This window comes from Perognathus longimembris, chromosome 9, assembly GCF_023159225.1.
Source record: "Perognathus longimembris pacificus isolate PPM17 chromosome 9, ASM2315922v1, whole genome shotgun sequence".
Lineage (NCBI taxonomy): Eukaryota > Metazoa > Chordata > Mammalia > Rodentia > Heteromyidae > Perognathus > Perognathus longimembris.
Window position 1 is genome coordinate 13,121,230 of NC_063169.1, and position 18,522 is coordinate 13,139,751.

Below are 18,522 nucleotides of genomic sequence, written 5' to 3' on the forward strand. Positions count from 1 at the left end.
ACACCAAGAGCTTTGAACAGAACCAATGTCATTTTTCCCCCCATTTATCCATAAGAACATTCTCACACTGGAAATTAAGGCGGACCTCAGCTGGTCCACAAGAGCAGTCCTGTCGTTGCTGCAGCGGTGCTGGCTGGTAGACCACGTGGGATCCACCTACACTCATGGTCCTGGGAAGCGCCCACCCCGTCATGGCTACGTGGCTCCTGGGACTGGGACTGGGTGGCACATCACCCAGGTACGGCCAGCACCCGGGTTCAGGCATGCCCCCATGATTCTCTCCCTGGGCAGCGGGTCTAACCTACACCTCGGAAGGCAATGAGAACTCGTTCGACTGCAATGCGATGAGGTGGGAGAACAAAAATCCAGGGTCAACACCGACCGACCATCAGATGGAAGGGGCCGGCTAAGGGAAAACCAGCAGGAAAAATGCTCGGGCAAGACACAGCAACCAAGCTCCCAAGACAGTGCTGGACTCTTCCCGGCACTCGGAAATAATCTTCTCCAAGACGCTCCATTTTCTAAGCCAATGAGTTCCATTTTATACCACTTGCTCCAATTAAGCTGGGCACACAGTCACCCGCACTCGAGTTCTCTCTCTCCTTGATCATCATACAATAAACACTTGCTTTGTCATTGAGAGAACATTGGGCTGGGTTTGGTGGCATACATCGATAATCCTAGCACTCAGGGGGCTGAGGCAGGAGGATCATGAGTTTGAGACCAACTTGAGCTACACAGGCAGACTATCTGAAAAACCACACATACATGCATACATGCACGCATACATACACACATGCAATACATACATAATGGCACATTACACGGGCACCGCCATCTCCCTGTACACATACATGCAAGCAATACACCATTGAACTGCTACCTCTAGGGAAACAGAAACAATGATTATGTTAAACTAATAACGGGAAACATGCTGGAGCAGGTGGAAGACGAGAGGAAGGTTTAGTGAGACTTGGTTCCAGCCTCAGGTTTTAATGTTAGAGAGCTATTATTGACTCTCATAAGATATTCATGACCTTTCTATACTGAATGGCACAGGAAGTGGATCTGTAGATCTGTTATGATACTCAAAAACCTACTTCAATGTTTTAGAACACGTAAAGAAAAGGGTAAAGAGAAATCTTTGTGAAGCAGCATGACAGTAAGTATTAAGGGACTGAACGGGTGTTCAGCTGTGGAGATATTTATCTGCCGAGAGCCCACTCGGTGTTACGCACTATCAGAGTACCCTGAATCAAGACGAAAGCCAGGCACAAGATCCTGACGGGAGGATTTCACTTACACTCCACTCAGCACATGAACAGACTGGGTCTTCACGCCATATCCGGTCTCCTTTAAATTAGCCACAATTCCTAACACATCAATACTGGAACCTTTGGATCCAAAGTTTTTTTCACTGTACATTATCATGTGTGCATTCGAAAAATCCTATTAAGAAAAAAAATTCAAATTAAAGGGAAGCCATGTCTCACCAAAGAGACTGAGTCCTAACCATTAGCTTTTCTGTAACTTACACCTAGTATAGGTCGTAAAGACTGAAGTTCTCCGTTGTAACCGCCCCAGTCTTTCCAGTCCTTGTATTCTCCTTCTTCTAGCAAATACTGGTGACCAGTAAAGCCAGGCTTCTCATAAGCCACCCAACTGCAAAGGAAGAGCAGCACAGTCATGGTTTGCACTTTTCTCATGCACAACAGGGTCGTGACAAATATCAATAGCTATGAAGCGAGTCATCAACGCAGGAAGTACTGGAATTCTCTAAAGCTTAGAAAAACAACTGAAGAAACAGACACCTGGGCTGATGGCATGGGTCAAGTGGTAGAAAACCTGCCTAGCAAGTGGAAGGCTTTGGGTTCAAATTCCAGTACTGCTAGAAACACAAAAACAAAGCCAGGTGCTGGTGGCTCACACTTGCAATCCTCATTACTCAGGAAACTCAGATCTGAAGATTGTGGTTCAAAGCCAGCCTGGGCAGATAAATCCAAGAGACTCTGATCTCTAACCAGCAAAAAGCCAGAAGTAGAGGCATAGCCCAGTGGTAGACAGAGCTCTATCCTTGAGCCAAAAAGCTAAGGGACAGCAGCCAGGCTCTGAGTATCAGCCCCAGTACTGGAGAAAACAAAACAAAACAAAAACAGAAGAGAGATGAGGGAGACAATGGCACAGAGAGACAGAGCAAGTGAGAGGGAGCGAGGGAGATAGGAAAGGAAAAGGACAAATAAATGTAAAAAGAAATACATGATACCATAGTAATCTACTATACTATAGAATCAAGAATGTTGCTTGGGGGGAAAAGAGATCATATATTACTTTATGAAGGATAAAAGAGAAATCCTTACCAATTACTTGTCTACTTACATGCCTCTTAGAACTTTCATAGACCCCACTGATGTAAAAGGCAAATGACCATTTCCTGTCGTTTCTTCTGCCTCACCTTCTGTGATAAAACTACACATTTCCGTTTCTAGCTCCATACATTTTCCTTCAAACAAAGGCTTTTCATAAATGACTACCTACAACAGAAATAAGATATTCCAGTAACTTATAAGAAGTTAACTATCTCACAACGTAAATAAATTAGTAAGTTCATGCAGAAACTTCTAGAACACAAATTAATATTCTCTGTATTTTCAAAATAGAAAACTTCCATTTTTCTACTGTATTTTCTATATAAACTTTTCATTACTCTCAATATAATTTTTAGTATCATTTTCAAGTAAATAAGTAACAACAAACAACGTAGCTTAAAAAACCTTATCGGGGGAGCTGGGAATATGTCCTAGTGGTAGAGTACTTGCCTCACATACACGAAGCCCTGGGTTCGATTCCACAGCACCACATATATAGAAAAAGCCAGAAGTGGTACTGTGGCTCAAGTGGCAGAGTGCTATCCTTGAGCAAAAAGAAGCCAGGGACAGTGGTTAGGCCCTGAGTTCAAGCCCCAGGACTAGCAAGAAAAAAAAAAAAGAATTATTGGGCTTTTTTACCCCCTAAGATGTGAGAAAGTCCAAAGCCAAGGTTTAAAAGATAGGCTTATTTTCCTTTTCTTTTTTTTTTGTTTTTTGTGCCAGTCCTGGGACTTGAACTCAGAGCCTAGGTGCTAGGTGCTGTCCCTGAGCTTTTTGGCTCAAGGCTTGTACACTAACACTTGAGCAACAACTCCACTTCTGGATTTTTCGTAACTGGAGATAAGAGTTTCAAGGACTTTTCTGCCCAGACTGGCTTCGAACCATGATCCTCAGAGCTCAGTCTCCTGAGTAACTAGAATTACAGGCATGAGCTACTGGTGCCTGGCTCTGTTTTCCTTAAGAATTATTTCTGTTTAATGTTGGGAACCAATATTTAGTAGTCAACTTAGATGAAACTAAAGGAGCCAGCCTGGCAGACAAATCCAAGAGACTCACTCCCACAGATAACAACCACACCAGCGATGAACATGACATGGATGGAGAAAATAGCAATGGCAGAAAGAGCTATTTTCCAGTAGGAAAATGTGTCTTGAGGAAGTTTCTTCCTGGCTCTGTGTAGGCAAGCAGTGACAGCCCATAGCAAATACAGCCAGAAATAATCAACTTTGTGGGACACTGAGCCTCGAGGGGCGTGGCAATACATCCTGTTAGTGATACGGAAGGCCCGAGGAATCATCTTCCAGCCTGTAGACACATGGCTAACTGAGGCCCGCCTCCTCCGGCTGCAGCAAAGTAGGGCGGAAATTGGGATATGCACAAGTCACAAGAGATGGAAGAGGAATAAACTACACCTACACCTACACCCACACACACACGTGCACACTCAACAAACACACTTACCTTTGGATCTGTAGGGAATTCAACTTTACGGCCACCCTGGGGGGGGGGGGGGAACAGGAAGAAAAATGATTTTTCATTGCTGCCTTACCACACCATTGAACCTTTCATTTGCATAACATGATGCTACAGTGACCAATAGTGGAAACGAAGCCACGAGAAACACAGCCTAGACAGACTCAGCCAGCATATAGGCTGAAGAGGTATGGGAGATATTTTTTCAACTTACAAATTTTCTCATTAAAAAAATCTGTATTTCTCATTCTCTTGCCAAACCATCATAGATCTGGACACCTGTGAACCTAAATCCTCCTAGGCAGCCACTATTACCTAGATTGGTTCATTCTGCAAGGACAGGAGCCCTAGAGGAGTCAGCGCCTCTCCTCGTCCTCCCAGCTCCTCCCCCGGCCAGCCCTGCCCACCTGTACTTCCTGCCTGGCTCCAAGAGCCATTTTGCAACCCATGGCCTACAAAACCGCTGAAGTTCACACATGCGAGTTGTGAAATAACATGATATAAACTAGTAGATGGCATTTAAAACATCCCAAAGGAGGGTATGGGAGAGGCTGTGATACCTTTTATAATAAAAACAGACTAAATCTAAACTAGAGACACAGGTCAAGTTAAAAGTCAGCAGTGGGAAAGGTCAGGACCTCTCTCACCGATATACCTTTAACAGCTTTAAAAAACTACTGCTCAAGATGTTTAAATGCTTAATGAGCTGTGATAATGAAGAGTTGAATCTGGTTTTGCTCAGCAGACCAGGGCTGATAGAGCCAGATAAATACCCTTTCAAAAAGAACCCTTTCCAGACACTACACATTCACAGGTTTAAGATGAGCCTTCTATCTCTTTTCAAAACCCCATCCTGCATTCACAAAAGTAGAAATTAAAATTTAAAAACCTTAAATATCTACAATAAATATTTAAATGTTTAAACAAACGCTTTGGGGCAGGAGGTATAAAATGAAGGTAAAAAACTACCTTCTTAGCCCAAGCCAGTGGCTCATATTTGCAATCCTAGCTACTGAGAGGCCTGAGATCTGAAGATTCTGGTTCAAAACTAGCCTGGACAAAAATGTCTGTGGGACTCTTTTCTCCAATTAACCACCCCAAAACCAGAAGTGGTGCTGTAACTCAGGTGTAGAGTGCCATCCTTGAGTGGAAAAACTAAGGGATAGCACCCAGGCCCCAAGTTAAGCTTTAAAAAAAAAAAAAAAAGGATTATCTTCCTTACTTTCTAACTTGTCTCACAGGAGTTCTGAAGACAACTGCAGTGTGGATTTCACAAACATGTACAATGCACGTGTCTAGTGAGGACCTACGATAGTGCGCATGTGCTGTGTCCACGAAACACAAGACAGAGGTGGCCCCACTCTTCCCGAAGCCCTGTGGCGTAGCAGAGCAGACAAGGACCCAGGAAAATAGAACAAATCCAGGGGGAGGAAGCAGGGGGCTCCTTCTAGAAGGGCAAGTACTTGGGGGGAGTATGTGGACATCCAGCCCCCCCCCCCCGCCCCGCAGCTGCCAGCCTCCGGTCACTACATCCGGACATCCAGAGAGCTGTTGTTTCTATTATCTCTAGCCAGGAACAGGACCCACTTCATGTTGTTGTTTTAGTGCTTCAAAGTCACACCCTGGGGATCATCAAAGAGCCTCAAGAACACAAAATTCCTCTTCACCATTTTCAGAGGCCGCATGGATCCAATGTACGCTTCTTCCGTATCCCAGAAGGATAAGTCGGGGTATTCGCCCGGCTCCAGGATGAAAGGGACACCTTGAAATCCAGGTTCTTCGTAAATCAGCCATCTAAATCGTCACCCAGGAAAGACAGAAGCAGACAGTTCAGCACTGACTTCAGCTGCAGGAACCCTGACGGGGAGGCAGCTGGTATTAGGGGGTGCGGGCCCCTGGGAAGAGCGGGTGCACCCCTGTTAGCTCTGCCAGCTAATGGCTTCTGAGGGAAAACTTCCAGTTTCCTCCACATAATAAAAGTAGTTGGCTTTTCTACAGTATATTTACTCAGAGAGGCCAAGGTGGGAAATGGCAGGCCTGGCTTTCAAGTTAATAAGCACCTTCTCTGTAAGGAATTCCAGCGTTCCACCCTAATCATTCTTCCACGGTGTCAGAAACTGGCCAGGGCGGACATCTCCCTGGCGCTCAGAGGCTTGCCACCTACGATTTTATCTAATCCCCACACAGCGCTGCCAGGAGGGCAGGGAAAACGCTTTCTACAGAAGAGGTTAGGTCCACAGCCCCGGGCCACACAGCAGAAGGTGCCCACGGCTGGGCGACCCAGCCCGACTCCAGAGCCCGACTCCCAGGCTCCAGGCTCCTGGCCCGCAGGTTTTCCTCATCACCAGGAAGAGCCTGGACCACTGACTCTTCACCAGGACTGAGGGCCGTGAGCATGACTCCAGTCACAGTGGTGTTCTGCGCGTCCCAGGCCTGCCCAGCTTTCCCTATCGGGTTAGTCGCTGTCCCTTCAGCCCCACCCTCCTCTCCCATGCTAAAGCCTGGGGAACCATAAAATCCCGCCAGCCAGGACTCTCTGAAGAGTGGGTTTCTGTAAGGACGCTGGGAAAGCGAGGCTGCTAGAGGTGATGTACATAAGGCAGATGTTGGACAACGCCTCCCACATGGACTCAACAACCATTTACACTGGATGCTAGTTGTGGTACCCCGCCATGCTGTGTCCCCCTCTCCACCACCACCACCACCCCCCACCACCACTACAGGACAGCTCCAACTAAAATCCTTCACCAGTAAAGCCAACCGGAGCCTCCACTCCTTGCGTTTTCTCCTATTCCCAGTTTGGGCATAAGGTACATTTTCAGTGTTAGTTTTTGTTAAAGGTTCTCCTGGGTACATCAGTCATTACTTTCGACTGATTACGAAAGGATTCACCACCAGAATCCTACTTCAGTCAGACAAGGGCACGCAAAGACTGCTGGGATATGAATGCTGGGTGTGATGCTCAGAGGGGCCGGCAGCTCATACTCACAAGTCACAACAGTGAGCCGGTGGAATACAACAGACGTGAGGAGGCAAGGGGGAGAGGCTCTCCTCGTGAGCATTACCTCAGCCTAGGCACCTCAGATGTGCTGTGCACCTTCTGTACGAACGATGTACTTCAGAACAAATGAACTGGTGGGGGTAGGGGGGAAGTGGTTTGTCTTTAATAAAATAGCCTCATAACCACAAGAAAACAGAGCAGGGAGGGAGCACTTTAAAGCGGTCAGTGCTTAAAGACAGTGAGGGACACGTTGTACATTTTTGGAGCTCAGAGCATCACAAGCCTACTCTGCGCCCTAAAAATGGCGGTTTGGGAATGCGTTCCACGTTCAGCTAACAAAGGCATGGGAGTCTGACTCTGGCGAGTGAATGGACTTAATCCTTCACAACAGGAGGTGTGGCTCTTGACCACGGTACTGAGGGGCTGAAAGGAAGCTTTCCAAAGGGCCCTTTCTTTAGGCCTTTCCTTCTATATAGTTGGGAGTTCTGGAGGGAGTTATCTGCTGATACTAAAATTTCACTTTCCTTGAAGTTAGGCTGATCACCTAACACTGGGAGGGGGAAGGCAAATTGGAGCAGAGAAGATTTGCAAAAACCTGAACATACAAACTGGTATACTCTGAAAGAACTATCACACTACTTCATGTATAAAAATAGAATGTATGCATGTATAAAAATAGAATAATGAAGAGTAGTAGCATTGTTCCTAAGAGGTAGGGAGAAATAAGAAAGAGTAATAAAAGAATGAATTCTATCTAAGTACATTATGTACATGCATAGAAATATCACAATTAAGCCCTTCTGTATGATTAATATGCACTAAGAAGATAACTGATAACTTTTTATGTGTTCTGTGCCAGTAGTGGGGCTTGAACTCGGGGTCTAGCACTCTTACTTGGCTTTTTCAATCAAGGCTGGTACTCTGTCACTTGAGCCATATCTCCATTCCACACTTTTCTTTGCCAGTCCTAGGGCTTTAACTCAGCCAGGATGCTGTCCCTAAGCTTTTTTGCTCAAGGCTAATGCTCTACCCCTTCAAAGGAGCCATAGCTCCACTTCTGATTTTTGGGGTGGTTAACTGGAGATAAGAGTCTCACAGTTTTCTGCCTGAACTGGCTTCCAACCACGATCCTCAGCTCTCGACCTCCTAAGTAGCTAGGAGGACAGGTGTGACCCATTGTTGCCCAGCTCAACACTGTATTCTGAGAGTTCTCAGCAAGTCTCAGCTGGGATTTGCTGGGTCCCTTAGACAGGTATTTACAAAGGCTGGGTGCACTTTAAGATCTGAAAACTCATATACAAAGCACGATTAATTTTTCAGAAACTTCCAACAAGATATAAAATTCATGAGGCTATCAGAAGAGGGGGAACGTATCTCCAGGCAGTGTTATTTTAGCTTATGAAGGCACTCTCTTTTCCTTTGCATTTAAGTAATGAGCTTCTGCCAGTATACACTAATAACATGACTGTGGTTGTGTACCTCTGTGATACTGGAATTCAGGAGGCTGAGGCAGAAAGGTTATTAGTCAAGTTAACTCTGAGTTACACAGCAGGGCCCTGTCTATATAATATACATATATGTAATAAAGATACATGTGTATGTATATATGCATGTATGTACATATGGCTGTATAATTACAAGGCATGAACTTTTAATAAACATGAATGTATATAAATGTATTCATAACAAATGTATATGAATATTGCTGAAGTAATAACAATGAACCTTCATATGTATATTAAAAAATATCTGTGATTAGGGCTGAGAATATAGCTTAGTGGTAGAGTGCTTGCCTAGTGTGCATGAAGCCCTGGGTTTGATTCCTCAATATTACATAAACAGAAAAGGCCAGAAGTGGCGCTGTGGCTCAAGTGGCAGAGTGCTAGCCTTGAGCAAAAAGAAGCCAGGGACAGTGTTCAGGCCCGGAGTTCAAGCCCAGGACTGGCCAAACAAAAAACAAACAACAACAACCACCAAAAACAAAAACAAATCTGTGATTATTCATTTAGAAATACCCTTCGGCTCACCCAAGAATTATTGGCCCTATCTTGTCTATTGTTCTTAAACAATCAACCTATTGTTACCACCAAGAGGCAAACTGAACTCACCGTATTCCCAACTGGATCCCAACACATGGCTGAAGATAAATACATAAATACTTGCCGCTGACAGAAACCAACTGGACATTTCAAAGGTTACATGTGAATGTTCCAGCTTTGAGGTTACATAAAACATAGTGTGACTCTCAAAAAAGTAGGGCAATGTACTTTTACATGGCACCACTTCAACTGAGCAAGCAAAGTTGGCATCAGTAATAGGTAAGCTGGTTAGTACTAGTCACCCATGGGGTGCAACCTAAGTATATGGCAATAACTGAATGAAGCACCATTGCCAAAATTGTTCAACCTGAGTTGAAGGTGGGGCTCAAGCCACAGAGTACCTACCTGGCAAGCTTGAGGACCTGAGTTCAAACCCCAGTACCACACACAAAACTTCTTCCTCTTAACTATATCTTTAAACCAAATCCTTAGTATAGAGGAAATTCAGTTAATAAAGGAACAAGTTAAAATATCTGACAGATATTAGGAGGAAACAAACATTCGGAATGTGGTACAAGCGGCTTCAGTTCTTTAAAAGTCTGGCATGGGAAACAGAGATGGGGGTTAGTTCAGAAATTCTAGGAGACACAAAGACAAAACTGCTAAATGTACTTAGGTGAACCCTGACTGGATCCAGATTTTAGAAAACCTACGAAAGACATTCCAGAGACAACTGGGGAAATGTGGTTATAAGCCACAGATTGCATATTGTGATAATACATATTGCTAATATTTTCTTAGATAAGGAAAATGTATAAGCGATTCAGGAAGGTCTAGATAATGATTAAATGGGCCTGATATTTGCTACTCTCTTTCAAGTGTCCAGAAAAAGATGGCACATGATCCCAGCTTCTAGATGGCACAGAACAGGAGGCTGGAGGCCCAAGGTGCCTAGGCCCAGTCCTAGGCCAAAGTAGGAGACCCTACCTGGAAAAATAACTAAAGTAAAGGGGCTGGGGGCATGGCTTAAGTGGTTGAGAGCCTGTCTGGCAAATATGAGGCCCTGAGTTCAAAACCAGTACCACCAAAACCAACAATAAACCTAATTCAAACAAGACAAAACGTTAATCGCTGGATCAAATGGATGGTTCATAGATCTTTACTGAACTCTTTTTACTTTCATGGGTTTGAAAGCCTTTATAATAAATTGGGCTCTAATGGTGTATGCTACACAATGAAATACACACAGTAACTATTAAATAGCAATTTTTGAAGAAGGCCAAACTACACGACTGCTCATCAGTGTGGATAATCTTAGGACACAGGGGAACTCAGGAGGGTGACAGAGTTGTGCCGCAGGGCTGGGCTGTGGGGTGCATAAATTATACTGTAGATATCAACGATTACACAATAAAAATGACCAAAGACAGTTTGGCCAGTAAAATCCAGTGCTTCCACATTAAGAACATCGGCATTCTGTACATGTTCTGCTGTAACTCGCCCTGCTCTGAGGAAAGTCACCAGACTCTGTCCTGCTTGCTTAACGACGGTGCTGGCCCAAACCACAAAAACTACCACGTTCTGTTTTTGTTAGAAATATAAAAATGCATCTTTTGAACAAATACAAAAGAAATAGTATTTTATTTTATATGTCTTCAGGAAAATGAGCACTGTTTAAAACAAAAGTTGAAAAACAAGATGTCTTCAAGTGGAAAGGCAAAATTAGTCAGGAATTTCATTTCCTCAAGTAACAATTGGAGAAATATTGTATATGTGAAGAAACCCAGTCTGGAGGAGTTGGGATCTAGAAAAGTTCCCCCGGGGCCAAGATTTCCCTACTCCAATTCAGGCTGCTGGTGCACCAGGATGAGCAAAATGAACCAGCCACATCCTTCCAACCCAGCCAGTTCTGGTGGTACATGCCTGTAATGCCAGAATTGGGGAGGCTGAATTAGAAGGACTGAGTTGAAGGTCAGCATGTGCTACATCAAACCTTGTGAGACCCTGTCTCAAAAACAACGAACTAACTGGGCGCCAGTGGCTCACGCCTGTAATCCTAGCTACTCAGGAGGCTGAGATCTGAGGATCACAGTTCAAAGCCAGCTCAGGCAGGAAAGTTTGTGAAACTCTTACTTCCAATTAATCACCAAAAAAAGCCAGAAGTGGCGCTGTGGCTCAAGTAGTAGAGTGCTAGCCTTGAACACAAAGAGGCTCAGGGACAGCCGCCAAGCCCTGAGGATCAAGCCCCAGGACCTGCAAACAAACAAACAAACAAAAACCCACAAAATGAACAAAACACAACAACAAAGATACTCTTCAAGCCAGCTCCACTCTCCTTAGCAGTCCTGGGAAGTGTTCATGTCCTGAGCATACCAGGACGTTCAGCCCCAACTGTGAAGTGACATCAGAAGTGGCATTCATGAGCCTAACGACAGAAGTGAACAACTAGTAAGAAGAAGTCTATCCCCATGGAAGGCCATCATACGCCGGACTCTGGGACAGACTGGTGACCACCCCGGGAGGCACCGTGCCCCTGCTGCAAAGGTGAGAGGAAGGCAGAAATACAGCTCCACCATGGCTGGGTCGTGGAACCTTCCAGCCCTGCGACTGAAAACTTCAGGCTGACACCCTTGTCCTTCTTCTCTCTGGTTAAGGTCATTGCTCAACACCACTGCTCTGAACAAGCATACAGACTCCTCTGAATCGAAGGCAGCAAGACAGAAAGTTTTCTTTGACTTAGCTTCCTGCTTTTCCTCCCAAGCTCTCAGGGTAAAGTGCCTCAGGGGGTGGGTCCCTCTCCCCTCCGCCGCCAGGGCACTGTTGGCCTGTGCGATGTTCATGCTGTGCCTGGTGAAACCCCTTCCCTAGGCTGAGCACCCCACGCTCCCCTACTACAGCAGGGCCCCCCTCCCCCTCCCGTGTCTCCGTGGATGTGCAACGGCCCTCAGACTCAATGTGTCCAAAATCAACCTGAAATTCGCTCTTCTGCTCAACCTGCTCTTCCATGTCTTCATCTCAGTACCTGCTCCTTTTTCTCAGCCCCTCACACCAATGTAAAAGCTGATGCTGTCTGTTCTAGCCCCAAGTCTGGCCATTCCCTATCCCAATCACCTCCCTGCGTAATGTGTCCCAAGTCTGACCAACCCTGCCTGAGCCAGATTGGTCTCCTTGCTTCTACTGTTGGATGGAAGAGGAGGAGATAGGAGGACTATATGGATCAAGGCCAGACAGGCAAAAGCAGAATACCCTATCTGGAAAATACACTAAAGGCAAGAGGATTGGAGGTGTCACTGCAGAGACAGACTGGGACATGTAAGGCCCTGTAAGCAATCCCCACAGGAATACCACAGGAAAGAGGAGAAGACGGGAGAGGAGGAGGGGAGGGAAGGAGAAGAGAGAAGGAAAAAAGAAGACTAATAAATACTTGAAAAATGTAGTGTCTTTAGCCACTAGATAATGCAAATCAAGATTACATTGAACTGGGCATCAGGAGCTCATACCTATAATCCTAGCTATTCAGGAGGCTAAGATGAGAGGTTTGCAGTTAGAAGCCAGCCCTGGAAGACAAATCCACAAGACTCTTACCCCCAATTACTAGCAAAAAGCCAGAAGTACAGACATGGCTCAAGGGGTAGAGTTCCACCCAGAGGGGAACTAAGCTGAACAAGGGTATGAGGACTCAAGTTTAAGCTCCAATACTGACAAGACAGAGAGATACATACATACATAGACAGATAGATAGGAGAACAAATAAATACTACACTGAGATTCCATCTCACTCTAGTCAGAATGGCAATCATCAAGAAAACAACAAATGCTGGTGAGGATACAGAGGAAAAAGGAATCTTTATACAGTGCTGGTGGGGATATAAATTAGTGCAGCCATTATGGAAATCTGCATGGAGGTTCCTCAAAAACTAAATATAGAACTACCCTATGCTCATGCTCTGCTATTTCTGGGCACAGAAGGAGTGCTAAGTCAGCACACAGTACAGATGTGCACAGCAACACTATGAACAAAAGTCAAGTGAAGAAATCAGCCCTCGGGCTGGGAATGTGGCTTAGCAGTAGAATGGTTGCCTAGCATGCATGAAGCCCTGGGTTCGATTCCTCAGTACCATATAAACAGAAAAAGCCAGAAGTGGCGCTGTGGCTCAAGTGGTAGAATGCTAGCCTTGAGCAAAAGAAGCACAGGGACCGCACCCAGGCCTTGAGTTCAAGCCCAAGCACTGGCAAAAAAAAAAATTCATGAGCCAGGCACTGGTGGCTCACATATGTAATCTTAGTGACTCAAAAGGCTGATTAATAGCTGAGGTTCATAGTTCAAAGTCAGCCTGGGCAGGAAATTCCATGAGAATGTTATCTCCAATTAGCCAAAATAAAAGTCAGAAGTAGGGGTGTTGCTCAAGTGGTAGAGTGTTAGCATTGAGCAGAAACTAAGGAGCAACACCCAGGGACTCTAAGAACAAGCTGCAGCACTAGAGTGTGTACAATACTGCACACACACACACACACACACACACACACTCACACACACACTATGAAAGTAGAAGGGGAATATGAAGAAAGGGACCAACAGGAGTAGGCAAGGAGACGGTAATGAAGGGTGAATATAATCAAAGTACATTATATACATATTTGAAAACTTCATAATGAAACTCATTATTTGGTACTAACTGAATAAATAAAAGAACAGATCTGTTGCAAAGCCATCCACATTCTGCCATGTGACTCCTGAGGTTCTGCAGATTCCCATCCAGCAAGCATCTCATTAGATGTGGACCCCTGACCTCAGGAGCCAATAACCTATGTTCTTCACACATTACTCAGTCCATGGTATTTAGCTATAGCTCCGAACGTGGATTAACATAGGCCTGGCACAGGAAGGGAACGCACCAGGCTTCTCTTCTAGGGGCAGGGTTAGAGTACGTGAGTGCTCACTTTATTGTTTTTTAATCGGACATTTACATTTTTCAAGGCTTAGTTTTAAGAAATTAAGGTAAACAATAAATGAACAAACAGTCACAAAGGATGTAGTTAATTCACACGTCGGTCTCACTGCAAAACCACAGATAAATCCCTTTCTGGCCTGTACTTAAATACCTCCTACTTAACCCTTCCGTTGTAACCACTTTAACAATTCAAAAATTCTTCCTGGGTCAAGTCAGAATCCACTACTCTAATTTCTACTGGTTTTCCTGACCTACCAGAAACAAAGACGATTTCTCTTCCACGTGACTACCTTGAAACTCTTCAAGCCTGGCTCCTACCTCATGTTCACAATTTCCATGCAGTTCTCTACAAGTTTATGTGTGTGTGTGCTGGTACTACAGCTCTAACTCAGGGCCTGGACATGGTCTCTGAACTTCTTCACTCAAGGCTAGTACTCTACTATTTTGAGCCACAGCTCCACTTCCGGTTGTCTGGTGGTTAACCGGAGATAAATGTCTCACAGACTTTCCTGCCTGGGCTGGTGTTGAACCTTGATCCTCAGATCTCAAGCCTCCTGAGTAGCTAGGATTACAGGTAGAAGCCACCAATACCTAGCCTGACAAGGTCTTAGTTCCTGATTTCCAAGGTTCTGCAGCTCCTACATTCTGCAAATCAAATCATTTTCCATGTTAAAAAAAATAAGTAGACAAAGACTTCTAGAAATTAATCAAATGAGACTGGTGCCAGCGGCTCACGCCTGTAATTCTTGCTACTCGGGAGGCTGAGACCTGGAGGATCGTGGTTCAAATCGAGCCTGGGAGGAAAAGTCTTGAGAGACTCTACCTCCAAAATAACCAGCAAAAAGTTGGGATGGAAGTATGCCTCAAGTGGGAGAGTGCCAGTGATGAGCAAGCAAGCTGAGCAAACACAAGGCCCTGAGCTGAAACCTCCGTACCATAGCACCACAGGGGCGGGGGGGAGAGGGAGGGAGGAAGAGAGAGAGAGAGAGAGAGAGAGAGATTGACAGAATGCCAAAGATTCAACTAAGGAGTGCCTTATCATTCACTGCAGAAACCACCTTTCATTTTACACAGTAGACTTAAACCTTTCTGCCCGCATACCCCATTAAAAATACCCCCTACACTTCCTCTAATAAAAAAACTCTTGAACATCCTCTGAATGCATAAAGTATATACATTACCACTCAACTAATACATTTGAACAAATACATTGTACATACCAGAAAACACACACAAAAATTAAAATCCTCAAAGGCAGGGATTTCAAGTGTAAAGCAGCTGTGGTGTTCTCCGGTGTCTCACCTGTCCAAGGCTGTGCTGTGCACCGAGAGGAGACCACAGGTTCACTACTGCAGTCTGCACTGTTTATCCACACTTTGCCCCTCTCCGAGATTGTCCATTTCCTTCCAACTACCCTGACAGACTGATGGGATTTATGCGTGACAGTTACAGGAAGTCCCCTCCCACCTGAATGAAATACTGAATTACCTCCTGAAATTACTGTGGACACACAGTCTTGTTACTCCGCTTTGAAGAGCTGAAGATCCTTTGTTGTAAGGAAAAGCCCTCCGTTAAACACAGACCCACTAGCCGGCCCCGGAGGCTCATGTCTATAATCCTAGCTACTTCCCAGACTCAGATCTGAGAACTGGGGTTTGGAGCCGGTCCAGGTAGACAAATCTGAGAGACTTATCTTCCATTAACCAACAAAAAGCCAGAAGTGAAGCTATGGCTCAAATGGTAGGGTGAAAAAGCCAAGCAAGAACACAAGGCACTGAGTTCAAGCAAAAGTATCAGTAGTCACATAAAAAATGTACGCCCCCCCCCCATTCCTCTTAAAGTTGTTTTTCACAAGCAAGATAAATTATGATCAGAAACAGGAGTACCGTAAGTTCTGTCCCCAGGGCTACACTCCCAACAAAGCTTCATTCCAACCATCCACATAGTCAATACTCACGTGCCCCAGTGCACTTTAATGGAACAAGTCTTCTGCATGACACCAAAGCCCTGCATCTCTTCAGTGTCGTCGAAGTAGGAGTTAAGGAGGCCTAACCCTTCTGGCTCAGTAAATAAGTCGATTTGACTAATTCTGTAATCCTGAAAAACATACACATGCACGTAAGACACAGCTAGTAATCATCTGACCACAGATGTCATTCTATAGGGAGCGTATCGTTCTTTTTTCCAGTCACTTCTCAAATGGTGAGAATGAGGCCTGCCAGGTGCCAGCGCTTGTGCTTATGGGTACACAGGAGATGAGATCTCATGCCTGTGGTTTGAAGCCAGCCTAGGCAAGAAAGTCCAAGAGACTTTTAGCTCCCATTAACTCCTCCCCACCACCACCACAACAAGCCCCAGGAAGTGAAGCTGTGGCAAAAACAAGCTCAGGAACAGTGCCTAGGCCCTGAGTTCAAGCTGTAGGACCAACATACGCAAAAAAAGAATGAGAGGTTAGGGCTGGGGATATAGCCTAGTGGCAAGAGTGCTTGCCTTGTATACATGAAGCCCTGGGTTCGATTCCTCAGCACCACATATACAGAAAATGGCCAGAAGTGGTGCTGTGGCTCAAGTGGCAGAGTGCTAGCCTTGAGCAAAAAGAAGCCAGGGACAGTGCTCAGGCCCTGAGTCCAAGGCCCAGGACTGGCCAAAAAAAAAAAAAAAGAATGAGAGGTTAGAGGCATGGCTCAGGTGGAAAGGCACCTGCAATGAACGTACAGAGTCAGATACTAAGTTCAAGTCCAGGTCTTGAACAATAACCAAAAAAAGAGAGAGAGAGAGAGAGAGAGAGAGAGAGAGAGCATTTAGTAGACATGTAATGGTTCTCAAAGCTCCTGCCATTATGTATGCCACTCCCGTTTGCATCTTGAGTTCACACTGCACTCCCTCGAGGGACAGACAGACGCACTACCTGAGTCACATTCAAGCCCAGGTCATTTTGAGCACCTTTCTGTCATCCTTGCTTGGCTTTTCTTATTCAAAGGGGTTTGGCTGAGAAGTAAGTATCCAATATCATAGGCTATACAATAGCTGTTATTTGGCTTTGTGCCCATGGCCCTCCATAGTAAGGCTCCCTGGCTAGGATTAGACCTCTATGATGCTGATTTGTCCTAGTGATTTTTTTTGGGGGGGGGCCAGTCCTGGGCCTTGGACTCAGGGCCTGAGCACTGTCCCTGGCTTCTTTTTACTCAAGGCTAGCACTCTGCCACTTGAGCCACAGCGCCACTTCTGGACTTTTCTAGATATGTGGTGCTGGGGAATCGAACCCAGGGCTTCATGTATACGAGGCAAGCATTCTACCACTAGGCCATATTTCCAGCCTCTGGCTGGTTCTAAAATGTCAAGAACAAACACATTTCTGGTGACTTGCGAATCTCTACATTTTTGTCACTCTTCTATGCGCAACATACCCACGGCCCACTAAGCACACTGAGTACACTAGTGTTGTTTACTAAGCCAGGTGAACTACAATATAAGAGGAGAAATCTTAATGCTTGGGCCAGTTCAGGTGAGATTTAACATCACTCAAAGCAGTAAAGATACTGAACCCAAAAGAGTGACTCCCTCGAATATATGTTACGCTTATGGTTCATGTTTTAAGAATCCAGCATACACTCTATAAAGGAAAGGTAATTTACTGGGTGCTGATGGCTCACGCCTGTAATCCTAGCTACTCAAGAGGCTGAGATCTGAAGATCACAGTTCAAAGCCAGCCTGGGCAGGAAAGTCCATAAAACTCATCTCCAGTTAACCACCAGAAAACAAAACAAACAAACAAAAAAACCTGGAAGCAACAATGTGGCTCAAGTGGCAGAGCACTAGCCTTGAGCTGAAGAGCGCAGGGACAGTGGCCCGGCCCTGAGTTCAAGCCCAACAACTGAAAAAAAGGGAAAAAAAAAGAAAAGAAAAGGTAATTCACACCTATTAGGAGCCACAAACATGTTCCCTGCCCTTCAACACAGTACTATTCACAAGAATTTAAGCCAAGGAAATACATTAGAAAAAATACATTTAAAAAATATTGATTTCTTTATTTGGGCCAGTACCAGGCTGGAACTCTGGAATCTGGACCTGTCATTTACCTCTTTTGCTCAAGGCTGGCACTCTGCCACTTGAGCCACAGCTCTACTTCTGGCTTCTTGGTGGTTAATTAGAGATAAGAATCTCATAGACTTTCCTGCCTAGGTTGGCTTTGAACCTCCAATCTTCAGATCTCAGCACCCTAGATAGCTAGGATTATAGGCATGGGCCACAGAGTATCCAGCAGAAAATTATAAATTATTAAACACACAAAAATATGTTCTCATAACACTATTTACAATAGTGGGGCGGGGGGGGGGCGAGAAAAGACATTAAATCTACCAATGGGGAAATAATCAATGATGCTCCCTCACGTATTTGCTTAGTGATGAATGCTAACCCTTTATTTCAAGGAAGTAAAATGTCTAGCTAAACCACAGCCTGCGTAGTGACACGGAAAGCACTGGTTCTGATTGCACAGTAGGCGCTCTTTTTCCTCAAGAGCTCTACTTCCCTTTTCCCGCCATCCCAGGTACCAGACCCTCTCCCCACCAGCTCCCACCACCTCCCCCAGTCAGAAATCACTGAGATGGCTCCTTGGGAGTGTGGCCATAGAGAAACAAAAAGAATTAAGAATTACATTAAGAGGAAAAAGCAGAACAACAATGGACTTG

The 18,522-nt window shown here is 45.0% G+C and overlaps 1 protein-coding gene across 1 annotated transcript in view; it reads right to left on the reverse strand.

Annotated features, from left to right (window-relative positions):
- Crybg1 (crystallin beta-gamma domain containing 1) overlaps positions 1-18,522 on the reverse strand; it is a 56,037-nt gene that overhangs the window by 20,196 nt on the left and 17,319 nt on the right. The window contains exons 6-11 of the mRNA XM_048353746.1: positions 15,789-15,928; positions 5,507-5,633; positions 3,828-3,863; positions 2,377-2,531; positions 1,536-1,662; positions 1,304-1,449 (exon numbers count right to left, since the gene is read on the reverse strand). Coding sequence (XP_048209703.1) covers positions 1,304-1,449; positions 1,536-1,662; positions 2,377-2,531; positions 3,828-3,863; positions 5,507-5,633; positions 15,789-15,928 — 731 coding nt within the window. The remainder of the gene's footprint in view (positions 1-1,303; positions 1,450-1,535; positions 1,663-2,376; positions 2,532-3,827; positions 3,864-5,506; positions 5,634-15,788; positions 15,929-18,522) is intronic.